This window comes from Micrasema longulum, unplaced genomic scaffold (assembly GCF_059751315.1).
Source record: "Micrasema longulum isolate JH-2025_06_02 unplaced genomic scaffold, ASM5975131v1 h1tg000435l, whole genome shotgun sequence".
In the NCBI taxonomy this organism is placed as follows: Eukaryota; Metazoa; Arthropoda; class Insecta; order Trichoptera; family Brachycentridae; genus Micrasema; species Micrasema longulum.
In genome coordinates this window covers 926,288-945,431 of record NW_028277635.1, presented here as the reverse complement: position 1 = coordinate 945,431, position 19,144 = coordinate 926,288, and the positions used below count along the sequence as shown (strand labels likewise).

Genomic DNA, 19,144 nt, shown 5'->3' with positions numbered 1-19,144 from the left:
AAAATAAATTTAAAATCATAAATAGGCCGGCCATCTTACATGTGTACAACCCCGCTCACCGCCAATAACTGACTGAATTTCTTTCACACAAACACTGGCCACAGAACAGCATCTCTGTCTTCCTTGTTACGAGTTCTATTTTCGTGCTCTCTCTTATACAGATTAATTGCTGTATTAGCATCACATTCATTCTCTGCATAGCAAGTATAAATATTTTTCTTATTAAAATCCTGCATATTTACACAAGTTTCACTCTCCAAATCCGGCGTGAAAATGACCATTTTATGATTACAAAAAATACAACTTCATCATTAAAAATGAAGTAAAAGAGCTAAACAAAAGTCAACAGATAGAAGTTCGGGAAATGTGCATGTTTACACATAGGCATAATGGTGAATGTTACACTGTGTGCAAAGTGGCCACTTGAATCAGCCAATGGCAGGTCATAAGCTCTGTAAGTGCCTAGACTTACATATTTCCTTCTCAAAAATGTTTTCCTTCTGTTTCAAAAAATTCAAATCTAAATAACCCCCAAGGGAGGAAATCCAGCCTGTCTAAAAACATTTGTACATTGTTGACAAAAAATAATGTTGTATAATTATTCAACTTGCAGTTTTATTAGAATTGATGATTTGGAATGAGATTTTAACGTTAAAGGTGTAATATTTTACAATAGGTAAAATTTTAGTTACCAACTTGTTCCAGAAACCCGCGGATATGGAGGTCAGTGGTACTTATTTACTTTAATTTTGTAGGTTTGACTGGGCAATTGTTCGATCATCTGTGGGACTCCGGGGAGGTAATATCAACTGAAGGATTTCTCACTTGGGAAACTAACAATGATTCAGCCGAACAAGAAGGCAAAGGTAAAAATATATCTTTTATTTATTTATTTACAGACGACTACAGTCCATAGTAACAAAAACCCTTTATTTATGTACAAGTATGATATTGAAGTATGAAAGAAAACAGCTAGGAATATATGAAAGCTAGGACAAAAAAATAACAACCACGAGATATTGAAATAAAAGGTGAAATAAGGAGAGAAAAAAAAAGGAAATCATTAATATTATAGGTAACAGCTTAAAGTCTCCTTTTTTTACTAAATGTTTCATGTTAACAAAACGTGTGATATCTGTCTGAAAATCTTGGTAGCTTTGCAAGTTGCACATGTTCATAGTGGTCAGTCTTAACGTTTATTTCGTTAAATAGAATTGATGTTTTTACTTAATTATTCGTTTTGCTGTAGCTGTAGGCAGAGTGGATAGAATGCCACACCACTCTTTCTGCTTTCATATAATGCATGAATGGAAAGGAAACGAGGAAGGATCGAGTGCAGATAAGTGTAGTGGTCGGTGGGTTCACCTACCATGCTTGAGGTCCCAGGTTCGATTCCTGGCAGAATGGTAGCCATGGTAGAGTGGTATTTGAACCGCTTTCGATTTATGAGTCCGCAACACTGCTATATATTTTTCATACCTTTTTTAAAGCGGCAGCTTTTTATGTTCGTTTATGTATAAAACATGGTATTGTATAAACTAATCCATACACACTCTTTACATATTACAGTATCATAATGCACCAGGTAGGTCTTACCTGGACTCCAGAAATCAATAGAAACATAATAAGAGTTTTACTGGTGGGTAAAACTCCAATATTATGTGTTCTGAATTGATTTCTGGAGTCCATATTATGAGAGATCTGTCTGTTATCTCCTGGTGACCGGGTGACGCCTTTATTTGATATTAACCGGTTGAAACAGGCTTGCTAGAGAGGAATTTTTTGAGACTGTATGATTTAGCAACTCTCTTTGATAATATTTTCTTAAGGTATTTTCAGTTGTCCAGTTTCCTCTCTCTAATATATTATCAATTGGGTAGTTTTCTAACCAATTGAGGGATGCGACCGCTGAACGTGTACTGCCGGGAGTAGCTTCCACTCCAGCCATTTTCAGTGTGGTCTTTATCCATCCTCCTATAATGGATCTTGTAGCAGCTTTTACGGGCCCCTAGTGCTTATAAACTGGCTTTTGAGGTTATCTACTTCCGATCTTCGATCCTTTGACAATTCTACTAGTTTTCTTATCCAAATGACCGGGTTTATGTTAGGTTCCGGTGATTCTACAAGTTTCCAGCTGGATTGCTGGTGTGACCGGGTGTCTGTCTTTGATCCGAAAGACAGATGTAGGATAATGGAAGTACCTTCGTCCTGCAGGTTCCCTTCCGAGATATTTAGTAACGTCAAGTCGTGTACTCTCCGTCCTGATGAGAGCGTAATAGTGTTGCCACTCTACACGAGATCTCGTATAGGGAGTTTAATTTAGGACTTTTTTTTTTACATAGCCAGTCTTTTACAATCTGTGGATTCCAGATTGGAGATTTTGAAAGAGTAGATTTTGCCATGGATATCGCTTTCAGGGTATGTTTTACCAAAAAATTGAACTAAGACTTTCTTCAGCCGTTGGGTTACAGAACGTTGCTATCGCTGACTTATGCACTAGTATAGTGTTATTTGACAATTTCTCCTCAATAAACAACTGTGCCAAGTACCTGGCCACCTGGTTTGCAGAAGGTTTGTTAGGATGGAAATTGTTCTTTGATGCCCAGCGGCACCACCTGTCCCAAGCTGGCTTATAAGCATTTAGTGTCGAAGTTCGCCATCCTGATAGAAGTAAATTCTTCTCCTTTGGATTCTATCTGTTCAAAACGGTGTCCCATCCCCAATTTTCCATACTTTTATTTCCAGTTCTTGGATTTTGGGTGAAGGTTTCCTGGTTGATGTGTCAATTAGTATAGATTCCAAGTTGGCTGTTTTCAATGGCGGTGCTAATGATCGGCGTATTAAGTCTGGTCGCCAGAACGCCCTCGGCCACCTCGGGTTTGCGAGGAGAAAGGTTCCGGTTGCCTTGTTCAGATGTGCTAGGATCCGTGGTATTAAGTTTGGCGGGGAAAAAATCCAGGCAAGATTGTAATCCGAACATTGACTGAAAGCATTCTGAAAGACTGCGCACGAGTCTGTGCAATCTCTTGAAACATATGTTGAAGTATTTTGGAAGCAAACGGGTTGTCTGAAGTAATTGAAAATTAGTTCGGTGGCTGCTAGTAAAAGGTGCCATTCCGGAGATGTTTTTCCCCGAGATAGGTGATCTGCGTCTCCGTTGTATTTTCTGGGAAGAAACTGTGCTGTCAGCGAGATATCCCACTCGTCTGCAAGGGTTAGGAGGTCTTGGGTCAGATTTAAGAGTGTCATGGATCTGGTGCCTCCTTCCTTGGAGATATATGTGACTACTGATTTGTTGTCCGATTGCACTAAGACTTCTGAACCGGAGAGACTGTGCGCTGAGTGTTGAAGGGTTGCAAGCACTGCAAACAACTCTTTCCGGTTTGAATGCCAATTTTTTGTAGGTCGGTCCACTGACCCGATAAAGTTAAATCGTCCAATGTTGCTCCCTAAGCCAGGTCTGAGGCGTCTGTTGTCATGAAATGGCTGAACATTTCCTTGTGAATGGTGTTTGATGAGTTCAAGTTTTCTGTCCACCATTCTACCTCCTGCAAGCACTCCTCGGTCATTGGGACCAACCTTCTTGGTGGAAGGTGCTTTAGTGATTTGCTCGCTATCTGCAACTGTCGACAGTGCAGTTGTCCTCTTTTTACCACAAAGTTGGCAAAGTTTAACCTTCCCAGGAGACTTTCCGCTTGCTTTAGTGACCATTGCCAACAAGACAGTATTGCTTGAAGTGATTGGTGGAATGCCGTACACTTCCATTCTGACAGGGACTTGCGATTGTTGCGCATGTCCCATACAATCCCCAGGTGTTTTGTATTGGGGAGAGCACTGACTTTTGGAAATTTACATTCCACCCCAGAAATTGTAGAGTATCTACTGCTAGCCGTGTTTGTTGGCCTAGATCGTCCTTGGATTGGCTCACAAGGAGGAAGTCGTCGAGATACACGATTGTCCGTATACCCTTCCGACGCAGTTACTCGGCTACCCAATTTGTAAGAGTCGCAAACATTCTGGGAGCAGATGAAAGGCCAAAGGGCAGACTTGTCATCTGAAGTAAATTTCCTTGGTAGGCCAAGCGCAAGAATCTCCCATGCTTTGGTGCGATTGGCAGACGATAATAGGTTCGCAGCATCTGAGCTCGTCATTGACTTTGAGTTCAACAAACGACGGTTCTGCCAGAAATTTCTTCTGGACATCCGCATACTGCACGCTGGCCCAGTTTTCACTGTCGAAGGGTTGGAGCTTTTCCAATGCTCGAATCCTGTTTGGATTAGCCTTTGGATGGACTGGTTCCTTAACTGTCGTGCTGGGTTCCTGGAAATCTCTCATAATATGGACTCCCGAAATCAATTCAGAACACATAATAACATATTTTTTTAGTTCTCAACACATAAAATCACTACCAGTTACAGCAGTCATACAAATTAACCATACAAAAATGATATTGCTTTCAATTTGAACACAATACACTTTTTTTTGTAAAGAGCGTGCGACTTTCGGTTCATTGGTATAAAGTTTTGAGGTTTACTGATTTCTTATCAGATATCTGAAACTTATGGAATGATCAGCTGATAATTACCATCTCTTTTCATCGCATTAAAATTATCTGTTTGTCTCGCTTAGTGACCTAATTAGTTTACATTTCTTTCTTTTAAATTAATGTTTTATATATTTGTCCCAGAGTACTTAACATTTTGTCATTTTCAGAGATCCCGATGGACAAAATATTTCATTGAAAATTATTTAACCAATACAATTTTTTTTCCTTTGTGTTAGTGTTTACTTGAAGATTACAAAAAAATAATGTTGTTATTAACTATGTAGTTTCCAACTTGTGCCAGAAACCCGACGATGTTGTTTTATTTTTAAATTGTTACCTTCCTTAGTAAATTAATTTTTAAAATGCCTTATATTCACCTTTTTTTTTATTTCCAGGGGTTATGCTGATGTCTTTGACCTCTTTCTTCACTGCCTTAAAATCGTTTGGATCATCTGATGAAACAGCTTCTATTGTCGATGATGAGCTTTAAACAAGGAAAGACTAAGTGTCATTTAGTGCAAAATATAAAAAAAAGTGCTTTTATTATTTTCCAATGTTTGATGTTATTAGATACAACCTGTTGACAACATAACTATTTAATTTCCATTTATAAGGGTGATAATAATATGGTATAAGACCCTTACATTTATTTTTCAAATGATTTATTTTTCATTAGTCTAATTGTATTTAAAAATTACAATTCAGCCTTTTTAAAATACACTTATTTAGTTATCATTTCAATCACATTTAAATTAAGGAAGGAAATCTACTTGTATTTTTCTAAGAATAATAATTAATAATGAATCTTTTTGTTTGGTTGGTTCTTTAATAATCAAATAAATTTTACCCTGTTTGAAATAATTTTTATTATACTGTTAAATATAGTAATTATTCAAATATATTCAAGATTCTTATTGTATTAAATAAATAGTAACTGTTAATTTATTATAAAAGAAAGTTAAATACTTAATTTTACAATATAACATTAAGGTTATTTTTCAGTAACAATATTTTCAGACAAATGAAAGTTAAACTGGTGCTTAATTTGCCATAAGTTTTAAGCATTTGTTATATGAGGGGATTAGAAGCAAATTTAGAAATCTCCGTTGAAGGACTTGCTGAGATATTTGCGAAAAACTTTGAAAAAAGAATTGTGAGTTTTGTAATTATGCTTCACCAACTCAATGGAGAATGCTACGTTTGCGGTGTCAAGTAGTTAATTGAAATCTGTTTTTGTATATTTTATTTTGGGGCAGCAATAACTTATTTTCCATTTTTGGTGGAGCTTTCTAAGTTTGCTTCTTATACCCTCGTACGTACGGCATAAAGATAAATGTTAATATTATCTGTTTATGCTATAGACGTTATAGTAATACGTCATTATTCATATTTTTAGTGTTTAGGATTGTTTAAGTAATATGTATATTTCGTAATATTCATTTGGAATATTTAGCAACTTTGTTGAAAATTCGCATTACTTGCGGATTCAGACCTCTTTTTTATTGATTCATGAAAACCGTTGCGTGCCTGATTTCCACATGTCTTGTCCATATCTTCATTATCGACTTCGCATGTTTTTGGTGCTTCTAGGAGTTAAGAATTTGGAATCTAAAATAAGATCTCGCTTGCAACAACTCGGTGTGTTGATTTTAGAAAGAATTGAGTTATATTAAAATGATAATAATTCCATTTTTACCGTAATGTTGTGCCTTTATTCTTAATTTTTGCATCTAATTATGTATGAATAAACAATACATATTAATTAAAAATATTGCAGTGTCTTGAAACCATTTAAATATCAATAACACGATTTTGTTTTTAAATTTTTCTAACATTTGTCAAAATCGATATACAGTGTTGTTGCTAGAGTGGGCTTAAATGATAAAGCACCGACAGATGTTAAATATACTAATTTGCTAAGTTAAATTTAATAACTTTATCTTTGCAGTGTAGTACAACTGAAATTTTATGATGACAGTTTTCCCCGTTGATATTATAAACACTTTACTGATTAATCTTTTTGTCCCAAATAATAAACACAATTCTTGCGTTTTAAAATGATGTAACAATAATTATAGCTTTCTTAACATTCAATTCGTGAAATTTTGACAGAAAAAAAATTGTTATTATTATACCTGTATTAACTCTTTCGCTGCTGAATTTAGGGAGCGCGGCTGTAACGCCTGTGCGGGGTTTATTTTAGAATTAATATTTTTAACAAAATAAATTCTTACCTTTAAATGCTCGATTTTTTTATATGTTGTGGATCATGACACATTACACATTTTGAATCACTATTATTATCACAAAATCACTGAACATTTAAAAATAAAAAAAACTCAAAGTTTTAAGGTCCCCCCATACACATCAAAATAATGTATACTCTGTTTCATTTTTTGTGTGAAAAAAAAAGCTGATTATTCTTCAAAAAGTTTTTACCACTTCATATTTTATTATTATTTGGAACAGTATAAATTTTAGTATCTTGACATCGTATGATATTCCTCAACACATAATGGAACGTTGCAATCCACGCACATCAACCTAGTTTCTTTGCGGATTTTTTTGGACGTCTTTGGGATTGTGAACAAACATGACAACATTTATATGTTTTTTTTTTGCTGGTGTCTCAGGAATTGGTTTTGGGAAATGTCTACCGGTCAGTCTTAATGGATGATCCGATGATGTCGTTGGCCGACCAGTTTTATGATCGTGAATATGATATTTACTAATGATTTACATTGCTGTTTCTAATTGAAAATCTGCTAATGAAGGTTTTTTTCCCTTAACTGTCAAATATACGGCGTGAGAATTTAATAATATCATGTCAATAAAATGAAACACTATTTTTTATACCACTTTGTGGTCTTTCTTAAACATCCAACAGAACTCAGCAACATGTCTGTTCTATCTATAGGTCCCATGTTGACGATAACTATAAAGACGAAGACTATAAAGTCTAAAACAACTTTGGGCTTTATAATTGGTTGTTTTGTCTTCCAATCCAATTTTCCCGATGCGCCCATTGAATCGTCGAGCATGTGGACTTCCCTCTTGTCTTGCCATTTGAAGGCCATCATGGTGTCAGAGTGCATGGGGATGATACTTCACCTTTTTTAAGCTTCTCAAAAGTAGGAAGCCACTTCCTATTCTTCCGTACAGTACCACACACGTTCGTTCCATTGCCATGCAATACTTGGAACAATAATGGACTCGTGTACCAATTGTCCATCCAAACAGAGTGCCCTTTATTAAAAAAGTCGGTCATGAAAGTAGTAACCACTGATCCCGATTTTCCAACATTAAATTTATCGTAAATCTCCGTATTTTCACCAATATATGTAATAAAATCTAAAATGTAGTCAGTTTCAACATCGCAAAATACAAAAATGTTTACACCAAAACGGTTTGTTTTTGACGGAATGTATTGTTTAAAACTTAGTCTACCTTTAAATAACACAAGACTTTCGTCAACACACAAATTTTGAAAAGGCTCCAACGTGGATTTGAAATTATTTATAACGTGCTCTATGACTGGTCTTAGTTTATAAAGTTTGTCTTTTTTATTTGCTTCTGCATTGTTACAAAAATGTAACATGCTACTTATTAAAAAAATATGTGTCCCGTGGCATTACTTGAGAAAATATTGGAGTAACTAGTTCAGCATGGGTTGACCAATATTCACTCGAAGAAAGTTTTTTACTTCGTACCATCAACATGGTTAAACCAAAAAAAAAATACATCTTGTCAGTTGTAACATTCTTTCATTTAAGAATTCTGGAATGAGGTCTGATATTAGCAGTTTTCATAACATCGTCATAATATATATTAGTTTGTGTTGCTATTTTCTCCATCAAATCGTTCGATAAAAAATGCAAAAATATGTCAGATTCACTGCAATCTTCGTTAAATGGAACTTGAGCACCAGAATTTGCAGTGCTGAATTCGTGAACCTCGGGAAAATGGGGACCGCCTACCCACGCCGGAGGTGTATGTGATGATGTCTGAGTTATGTTTTCTGATGTGCTTGTCGATGGATGAGGAGATAAAACTGTAGGCACGTCAAATTCAAAAATAACAGATTCGTCTTCAGAAGGTAAATCTAAATCAGAATCATCGCTATGGCTTTCTTCTGAATCACTGTTCATTATAAAGTTCATTATTTCATCATCTCTCCCTAGCAAATTTTTATCTCCAGAATGAGCCATTATAAATTAACTTCAAATAATAACTCCACAATAAAAAAGTCAAGGATGTTATAATAAAACCACTAAAAATTAGTACACAACACAATATTCAGTCCAGCAAAATATAATAACAAGAGATTCATATAACCATATGAAAGATGAAATCGGAATATCCATTTGAATGTTTATGTAACAGAAATAATAAAAAATTCAATAACAATAACGCAAATCACCAGTCCAGGTAATTAAGTTGGTTGAAAGGAAACCGATGTTTACTTTATCCCAAGTGTCAATCGTGTAGTCAAATAGGTACGTACATTATTATTGAAACAGAGTATATGCTGCGATACGTCAAGTGCGTATGGTGGGAATTTCAGACTGTGGTCCCGGAAACTGATTAGAAAGAATGTTTATAATAATACCATATCTCCTAAAAAAATCCCATGTATAGAGAAAAGATGGATTTATCGAATGACGTAAAAAAGTTTGAAATAAGTGTATATAGAGGCCACTACAAGGAAGATAATATTGAAAACGGCTATGTTCGGGATCCGCAGTTGCGGCACGGCCGCCGCGTATCGGCTATGCTCGGGACCCGCAGTGAAAGGATTAATAATATTAATGGGATATATTAGTAGTTAAACAAGTCTTAGAAGAAATGTATAATATAATGTTGTGATTTAAACATATTGTTCTTACATTTTATTGTTAAATGATTTAAAATGTATTGTACATAATTCTATTTCTATAAAAACTCATTATTAAAAATACATTTCTAAACCATTGTGTTAGGATTGATTGCCTTTTGTGTTCTTAAAAACTCGATAATATCATAACGAAAAAATATTAAAATATTTTTAGTGAAATCATTGAAAATAGGTAAAAAAAATATTGTCAATTTCCACTTATCACCGTTTTTACAATTTTTCTGGAAGTATATTTACATTTTTGTGTAGCAAATCAATTTTATTTTTATGTAATTCCTATTTTTTTCCATACATTTTTCATTTCCTTAGCGTTTTCCTCAGTTTTACACTTTTTTACTTGCTCCCCTGAAAAACATAAAAAGGGGGTTTTACTGTATAAGTAATTTGTTTTGTTACTTTTCTATTTTGAAATTTACTGTTATTTTAAAGATATAAATATTTATTGATATTCTGATTTTAACTCACGCACATATTTTTTTTTAGTTTTTATTTATTTACGCTAAGTAGTATCACTTACATCTATAGTTTTTTTATGTGTAACAGGGATTGTGTTTTAAAAATAATTGCAAAAATAACCATCCTACAAAACTCATCACTTAGCTTGTTCATTTTTTATAAAGTTATCAAATTCTACTTCTTAAATAAAAAATAATTATTGGACTGTTATTTTAATTATTATAGTTTTAAAATTTGAAAGCAACATCACGTTATTTTTAAAACCTTATAATATTATCCTTTTCATTGGAATTAACATCACAATTACAACAAAAATAATGTTATAATATATTGCTAGTCAATTGCAAAGTTATATAATATGTAATGTGATTTAGTTATTTTGAAGAGTTTTCAATACTCTGTTATCCTAATATTTGAAAATGATATTATACTTAGAATTGTATGATGTATAATTGAATTTCAAAAACATACATGATGTTTTTATTGCATTTTAATGCTTATTATTGAATATACTTCTTTAAATGTGTCATCTTGAAGCAAACATTTGTTTGATGGATAATTGAATAGAGATGGAGAACATTTGTTTTTATTAAAAATCCTCCATTGAGAATTGAAACATTCAGATTATTTCTTGCCATTTTTCTAAACGTCTTTGTATAAATTTGTAGTATATTCCATAGTTATTTTTACAATACAATTACATTAGAACTCCATTTATCCGAACTCCAGTTGTCCAGATTGCCAAATATTCAGATCGTTATTAGGAAATAAAAAATAAAGGCGATGTTTTTAACTTTAATTTAATTATGCAATTAACATTGCTGGATCTTCAAGGAAGTTTTTAAAGTGATTCTAATTCTCTATTATTTCAAAAGCAATAAAATATGGCACTCATTAATCCGTATAGTTTGAGTTTCACTGCAACGATTCCAGTGCATTTGTTATCGCTAATATGCATTAAATAGTTAAAGTCGATTGCGAGTTGATTTCTAAAATTATTTTTTTTAAAACCAACTTACAAATTAGACAGTCAGTTAAAAAATAAACTTAAAATTTTAGTCCATTGAAACTAACTGAATTACTTCTTAGTAGAATCTGAATATTGGTGAAATTTCTAGTTTCACAGAAATGATATAAAAACACATTAACGGTGTACATCAGAACACGTTTTGAAAGAAGCTTGGCTGCGGTATTATGAGTAATATTGCTGTTGAAATTTTTTCCTATTTTCAATTATTGAATTTGATTTACTCAGTTGTTATTTTGAAGGTACAAGCATTTTTTATTTTTTGTGGGAATTCGGTTAGCAAAAAATTAATAGCATATATCCTCTTTTAAAAATAAACCATTGAAAAATAAAAATAGATAATATTCATATCACCAAATTTTTTTTTTTGCTTTTTTAAAAAAATATATAACAAAGAAGACATATCATTTAGGAGTATATTTTCATTGGTTTTTTAAAGCTTTTCTCCTTCCCGGTAAACTATAACACCTTTCTACTACCAAAGTAATTACAGTAACCGGCATTAAATAAAATATATCAGGCTAAAGAATGAGACTGCCGACTTTGTAGAGCGTCGTTTCTGTTCCAGAAGTTCGGTATCTGTATGCATGTATGTGCGACAAAGAAGATGCTCTACAAACCCGCAGTTTGCCGACTACGCCGGCAGTCTGATTCTTAAGCCCGATGTACTTTATTTAATGCCCGGCTACTGTTATAATGTAGGCTTACGTAGAACGCAATAAATCACAACAAGCAAACGTCAATTTCGGCGTGCAGAGAGTATTTTAGTCCTCGTAAAATACCACCGTGATTCTTCCTAAATGTGTCTCTAGAATACGTTAATGTGCAGGTTATCGAGATAAAGGGGTGATACATGTTTCCTTGCAATTTCACATGGCAAATTGATTTGTCAACTACCTACTTTATTATATACTATGAGCACTTATTTTAATTTTTAAATATTTGTATCCCAAGTAAACTATTTGTACCATTTTTAACCTGAAACTGAAAGAAGAGATACCTACTACTAAATTTTGCACTTTAGCGAAACTGACCCGGTAATCTGCAGATTAGTTCCTTAACGAGCACACCGACATCTTCCTAACATCAATGGAAATCATAAAATATGATATTACTAGCAGTCAGTGAGTTTGTATAGGATATATTAAAGATTTGTTAATGTAGTAAATAACTTTATTCATTTGGTTTATACCACGACATATTCTCAGTTTTATGGTGATGAAAAAAAGTTTTGTTATTTTGCTTGTTTGTATTTTTTCTTTAGCTAAAATGTTTCTCTAGGCCTCTAGATTCTTTGAATTATTTTTTAAGAAAAGTTAGAATTTGTGATTAGTTGTTAAGGGTAAATTAAATTGTATATACCTTGGTGTCTATGGTATGTAACAAAAAACATAGATATATATCATGTTCTGAAGTCCTAATGTAGATAAAGAATGTGGCCTTGATTTTCAATTATATTTATTTCCAAGAAATTTATTTTGGTTTCTCCATATTCCATTTTTTATTAAAATTATTAGTTACCGCCATACTTTTGTTACATACATTGTGTATTTTAGGCATCTGTAGTTTTTATTTATAATTTTTATACTCATAGAATATTTTTAAATTATACAATAAAAATAATTGTAAAACTGCATTATTCCTGTTTTATTTTCAAATTTACATCTCCACTTAAAAATATTAAAATTTCCACCTAGATGTAATAGGTATTTTCACGTTATTTTATTATTTTTGTTTTCAAAATAAATAAAAAAATATGATGGTAACGATTCATATTTTTTTTGTGGGATGTCGGATAAAATATGCGTATTTTGAATTACCCGAAAACGAGACGTAATGCGCCCAATGGGACAAACGGCACGTATGACGTTTTGGGGCCAAACTTGTACACAATGTTTATTAGAAGCCCAATCGGCGATTGTAATACGTGACGTCAAAATGACATGATGCCAACTGAGAGCCGTTTTGTCTATGCTAAATATGCATTGTATTTTTAATGTTATTTCCGACTAGTGAAAATACCCTATTCTCTTAATACAAATTAAGACACAATGAGGAAGCTTAGTATGTTTTTTTTCACATGTAACATTTTACCAAGCCTAAAGTTTTCTGTTGTAAGCAATTTATTGAGTAATTTATCACGCTGAGTTCAGTATATAGTTTAAATTGGATAAAAAAAATGTTTTCTTACACGCGGTAAAAATTATAGCTATTGTACAACGAAGTATAAACAAATAAAAAAAAATGTTTTTATAAAACTGAACTGCTTTGAATGACGTCACGAGTTTTCTGGTTTCAGTTTCAGCGTTTATTTAATAATTATAAGAATTTGTTACCCACTAAGTCTAAAGACTTTTCGGTGGTTTATGGGAAGCCTTTTCACCAATTAGCAGAACTCACAGGCGGAGTAATTTTAAAATTGCAAAACTCTAAAAAATCATACTGCTGATATTATGATTTGTAAATTTATTTTTGTGGTTTAGTTTGATAGTCGAATAAATAACAATAAAACCACTGAACTTCCTCGTTGATGTCATTCGCAGGATTTATGATAGACCAAACGATGACACTTTGAATACTCATGTGTTTGAAATGGGTTCAATTTAAAAATAAAATTTCACACATATTAGAAAAGTTTAGAGCTATCATGTCTAAGAAAATAATTTTCGTAAGCGCTAATCTTTCTCGCTAGAAAGGCTTTAATATCTCAACAGAGACAGGAAATAATTATTTGAAAGATATCTCGTCCGAGATGAAGGAATGGGGAATGTGGATATCTAGGCATGAACAGGGCTTATTCCCTGTAATTAGCTGATTTGAGTGATTACTTTATACACTATGTAACATTTACCATTTTCCCTAATATTTGTGATCTCCACTTCTACACAATTTTCCGAAGTTTTATTTACCTGGTAAAAGCAGGTGTCCTTTCACATTGCGAGTATTTCGTCGGGTTTCTGGCCTAAGTTGGTAACTACATTTTACTAGTAAGATATTTCACCTATTGCCATAAAAACACCAAAAATTCAACGGTTTTTACCCATAAGAAAGCATTAAATCGTCGAGTTTCCGGCACAAGCTGGTAACTATATTTTACTAGTGAGATATTGCACATTTAAAGTTAAAAGCTCACCCCAAATCAATAATTCAAGTAAAACTGCAAGTTGAAATATTATTTTTTGAATTTATAAAATATGAATTATTTTTATTAAATTTTTCAACAAAGATTTTTTGATGCCGTTTAAGGCATCTATTTTTTTTTTAATGATGACAAACTTGTGCTAGAAACCCATGCTTTCTCATAGGCAAAATCTGTTGAATTTTTGGTGTTTTTTATAGCAATATGTGAATGTTACACGGTGTGTAAAGTGATCACTAAACCTGCCAATGTCTGTTGAGATATCGATATCTCTTGATGAAATCCTAAGATGGTTAAAATTTCAGCATTGGTCTACAAACATTTGGACACACTAAAAAAATGGTGTTAACACATTTGATAAATTTATATGGTAATAACAGATAACTGGCCGGTGCCGACTGTTACATGGTGGGAAATTTGGACTTTCGGGCTCAGTTAATTAGTGCTTCGGGCCTCGGTTGATTAGGTTCTCCGATATCTAGAAATATCGCCCCACCGGGCCTCACAATGTTTTTTTTGTTGTTCAGAGCAATAGAAATGCAATAAAGAAGAATCTGTCATTCAAAATAATGCTATAATGTTCAGATAGGTACCTAAATATATCAAATATCCACCCAAAACGTTAGCGATCGAGGCATCCTCCCCAGCATATGACCGAGCTGGGTCCACCGCCACACATCCTCAAAACGCTCGTTATAGAAGGCTGCTGCGTCCGTTCCAGACTTCAGTGTTAGTTATAAAATTTGAATTCAATTATAGTTATTTACGACATGCTGAAAATGGTTCCCAATATTGAAATATTTGCGTAAATCATAAGAGCCCAAATATTAATGTTAAATACATGGGTATTCCTATATGTATTGATATATTTTTTTATTTAACTTTTTGTTTATAATGTTAATTGTACATTGGCGGGCTTATTGCCAAATGGCAATTTCTCCCAACCGACCAATAAAATAAAAATTTTATGTTTATAATTCAAGTTAAAACATATTCAATAGAAAACAAAGATAAGAAAAAAGCTAAAGGTATTTAAAAATAGAAATAAATGTATTTGTGTATAAGTTACCTTAAATCAATACCATTACTCAATGGGAAAAGGGAAAAAAGAGGAAAGAGGAAAGGAGGAAAGATTAAGGAAGAGAAAGGACATGTTTCTTCAGACGTGGTTTAAACAGAGATACTGGAGTAACATTTTTGATGGTGGATGGGAGATGATTCCACAGTCGAGTGGCATGGACACTATATGAGTTAGAGAAGAAAGAGAAATTGTGAATGGGTATTAAGAGTGTCTTGAGAATTAGAACGAAGAGGTAAACCATGAATTGATAAGTGTTGAAATTTTTCACGCAGGTATATAGGAGCGTTAGGACTATGAATTACATTGAACAGAAGTGAGAGGGAGTGATAGTCTCTCTGCTGTCTAATTTTGAGCCATTTCAGTTGCCTACGATAATCAGAAATGTGATCATATTTCCTAAGACCAAAAATATATCTTCTGCATGTATTCTGAAGTCGTTCAAGTTTATCGAGTTGCTCACAGCTTAAATCAGTCATGGAAACATCAGCGTAATCTAGAATGGGTATTGGTAATGATTGTACCAGAGTGCATTTAGTATTCATGGGTAAGAATTTTTGCAACCTTCTAAGTTAGTGTAGACTGGAAAATATTTTACGACTTAATTCGTTAGTATGAGCTCGCCAGCATAGATGTTCAACCATTAGTACACCTAGATTTTTTACAGATTTCCTGTATTGAATATTGGTACCATTGACATTAAAAGGATTAAGTAAAGATACGTCTAACTTACTAAGTATTCTTTGACTACCCGCAAACATAATTTCTGTTTTAGATGGTTTTATAAGTAAACCTTTCTCTTTTGTCCATGTTGACACGCAATCGAGTGTAGAGGAGACAGGAGGAATGGCGTTCACTTAAGGGAAATACGCTGTATTTTTCAAAATATTAATTTTATTTCTAAATTTAAAAAAATGACAAGTTACTATTCATTAATTAACATTTTAACACTAAACGTATTTATCTTAAAGCAGGTTTGAGCGCCATTGCCCCTGACTTTGGGTAATGCCGCTCAGGCTAAGGGGTAATGCCGCTCAAACATGTTTTTGGAAATATATCTATTAAGATCCATTTTCATTACACTAGTATGCGTGAGATCAACCTTATACAATTAATGTAAAATCTACAATCAAAAATTAGCATCAATTATCCCTATTTGTACGTGAGATCAGCCTTATATGGTTTAAAAAATAAAGTTTAATCTTCAATACCAAATGAACTTTAATTATTATTATTCGTAGCTATATATTCATCTTTGCGTACAGAAACTGAAGGGTTGCGTCTTATAAAGCCGTGTACCCAATCCAATCCAGCTGTTTTGCTGCTTCGATCAAAATTATTTTTGATATTGTTGAGCTCAGCATATTTATAATCATGTTTACGCAAATCTGTAACACTTAGTCCATAGTATAGCGAACCCAGCAACTTAACTTGTTCAGCAATGTCATTTTCTTGCTGTGAGGTGAAAATGGGCTTCCGACCTAGTCTTGGGTTGCTCATATTTTCACTTTTTAGTCGATCCCTCAAAGTAGTAAATGGTATGTTAAATCTTTTTGTGGTTTTTTTTTGACATCCCTTCTCCAATCGCAGTTTTAGCAGATTGAAGATCTTTCTCCCTCCAATCCGCTTAAGCGGTGGTTCTTTGACGATTTCTTGGCATATCTATAAGAAAAAGAAAAAAAAGTCACCAAACGGGGTAATGGCGCTCAGGTGAGCGGTATAACCCAGAACGGTCGTTTTGTAATTAACTTGAAATTTAAAAACATTCATATACAATTGTTTAAAATTGGTTACATTATCATAAAACATAATAGTTTTGTATTCAAAAAAATTATGTCAATAATTATAGTATTAAAGTCTGGATTTACCGACGAAAATACCGAACCAAAAATTAGATCAGCGCAGTCGTATACGGAAAAATGTATTCCACGATCGCGTGCCATGAGCTGACTTCCTGCACGTATCGCTGTCTATTAGGGACCCCCGCGTCCTTCACGCGACGCCCAGTGTTGCTATATTCCATTTTGACAAAGTTATAGGGGTGAGCACCATTACCCAGTGAGCGCCATTACCCAGTGAGCGCCATTCCACCTGTCTACCCTATATGACCTCGATTCTACCGCTTCGTTGGTGTTTTCAGGTCTGCAATGAAGATATAGTTGGAAGTCATTTGCATAGAAATGATATGAACAATTGAGACATTCTGCTATCGGATTGATAAACAGGGAAAATAGTAATGGTGATAAAGCTCCACCTTGAGGTACTCCAGCGACAATATCAAGCCATTCCGATTGATGATCTGGTGTCTTGATGCATTGTTGTCTAGCTCGCAAATACGATCTGAACCATTTTATAACCGGTTGTGTCATATTTAGTATTTTGAGCCTAGCTAACAGAAGATCAAAATCTACAGAGTTAAAACGCTGCTGAAGTCGAGTAATATTATCAAGGTTAGAATTTTGTTATTCATTGCGTATCTTATGTCACCTGTAACCTTAATTAAAGCGGTAGTTGTACTATGGCCCGCGAGAAAACCCGATTGGTTGGAATCCAGAAGATTATTTGACAATAGATAATTATTGAGCTGATTATATACAACTCGTTCAATGACTTTGGAAAAATTTTTAGAGTAGATATAGGTCTGTAATCTTTGACAGAAAATGGCAAAGAATTTTTGAAAAGTGGTATAGTGAATGTTTTTTTTCAAGCTTCAAGAACGTCATACATGGTATTTTTGTGATACTGTGGGAAAAAGACAACTGCACGTCGGACTGATTATGCTTAACTGAAATCGACAAAATTGACGTGTCGTTGGGCCGTTTTCCGTACCTCAAAACTAAAACAATTTCGTTGTTTTTTTTAAAAAGAGTACCAGAATAAAATTTTCTGTGTCAATACCTTTTGCGTTTTTAAAAAATATGTATCGTATTTGTATACCGTACGCCTGAAGACGGCAGATAAAACTGGGCGCTATTATAATTTTTTGAATGGTTCAAGTTTCCATAATAAAGTATTAATCAAAAAACAAAACTATAGGGATACGCCAATGGTAAATATCAGTAGTATGCAAAAAAATATCCAGAGAGAAAATGCGGGAATACGTTTGTATAAAGAAAAATGAGACCGCGTTTCCTCTTAATAACAATTATTTATAAATAACAGGAAGTTTACTATTTATTTTACTATTCTTAATAACACAAATTCTAGTTGGATGGTGTTATGCAAAAAATAAGTCAAGCCACAAAATCGTAAAAAAGGAGTTAGTGTCAGAATTATGATCCAAAAGTAATATTCTTACTTTGAAAAAATTCTTTGATGGGTAAGCGAATGTTGAGTTTTGATAAAACGGTCGTCAATTCTAACTGAAGGTTAAGAAATATGTTTTAAACAACTTATAAATAAAATATGTGTACATTGTTATTATTAGAACACATAATAATACGTTCATATGTGTCCTACTTTTATATTTAAAATAATGAATAAAATATGAATAAATTTATATACAATAGAAATCAATTTTCAAAATGTATTGGTGTGAATTACCCAGAGAACATTAAATTTAATTTAATCTTTTTATATGCATAATAATATCGTTGTCAATTTTCTCAGTAATGTAAATGGAAAGTGAATACATCAAATCACTACTTATTAAGTGCCCGTGTTTGTTGATTTGAATTATTTTGCTCTCAAATGAGCGCTCACTCTCACACAAAAGTGCTTTCAAACATTGACGTAATTTTTTGTCCGAAAATTTGTAACCGTCTGTCGGGGCGGGTGGCGGGTGGCGCGGCGGGTCGCGCAAAAAGTTTCGCGGGCCGCATGCGACCGGCGGGTTTGGCTTGGACAAGCCTAATTTCAATGGGCTGGGAGCTAGGACTGAACAAAACTAGAATTAGGTACATTATTTCATGGTCCGTCACAAATTATGTTGATAATAATAAGAATAATGTTTTTATTTGATAACGATAATTGGTGTTAAAAAATAACAGTAAAATAAAGTACAA

The 19,144-nt window shown here is 33.4% G+C and overlaps 1 protein-coding gene across 3 annotated transcripts in view; it reads left to right on the top strand.

Moving 5' to 3' along the window:
• LOC148281582 (eukaryotic translation initiation factor 4 gamma 3-like) overlaps nucleotides 1-5,037 on the top strand; it is a 39,441-nt gene extending 34,404 nt beyond the window's left edge. For all 3 annotated transcript variants that reach the window (XM_088226487.1, XM_088226485.1, XM_088226486.1), the window contains 2 exons: nucleotides 756-866; nucleotides 4,942-5,037. In XM_088226487.1, coding sequence (XP_088082613.1) covers nucleotides 756-866; nucleotides 4,942-5,036 — 206 coding nt within the window. In that variant the 3' untranslated portion in view covers nucleotide 5,037. The remainder of the gene's footprint in view (nucleotides 1-755; nucleotides 867-4,941) is intronic.
• The last annotated feature ends 14,107 nt before the right edge of the window (nucleotides 5,038-19,144 follow it).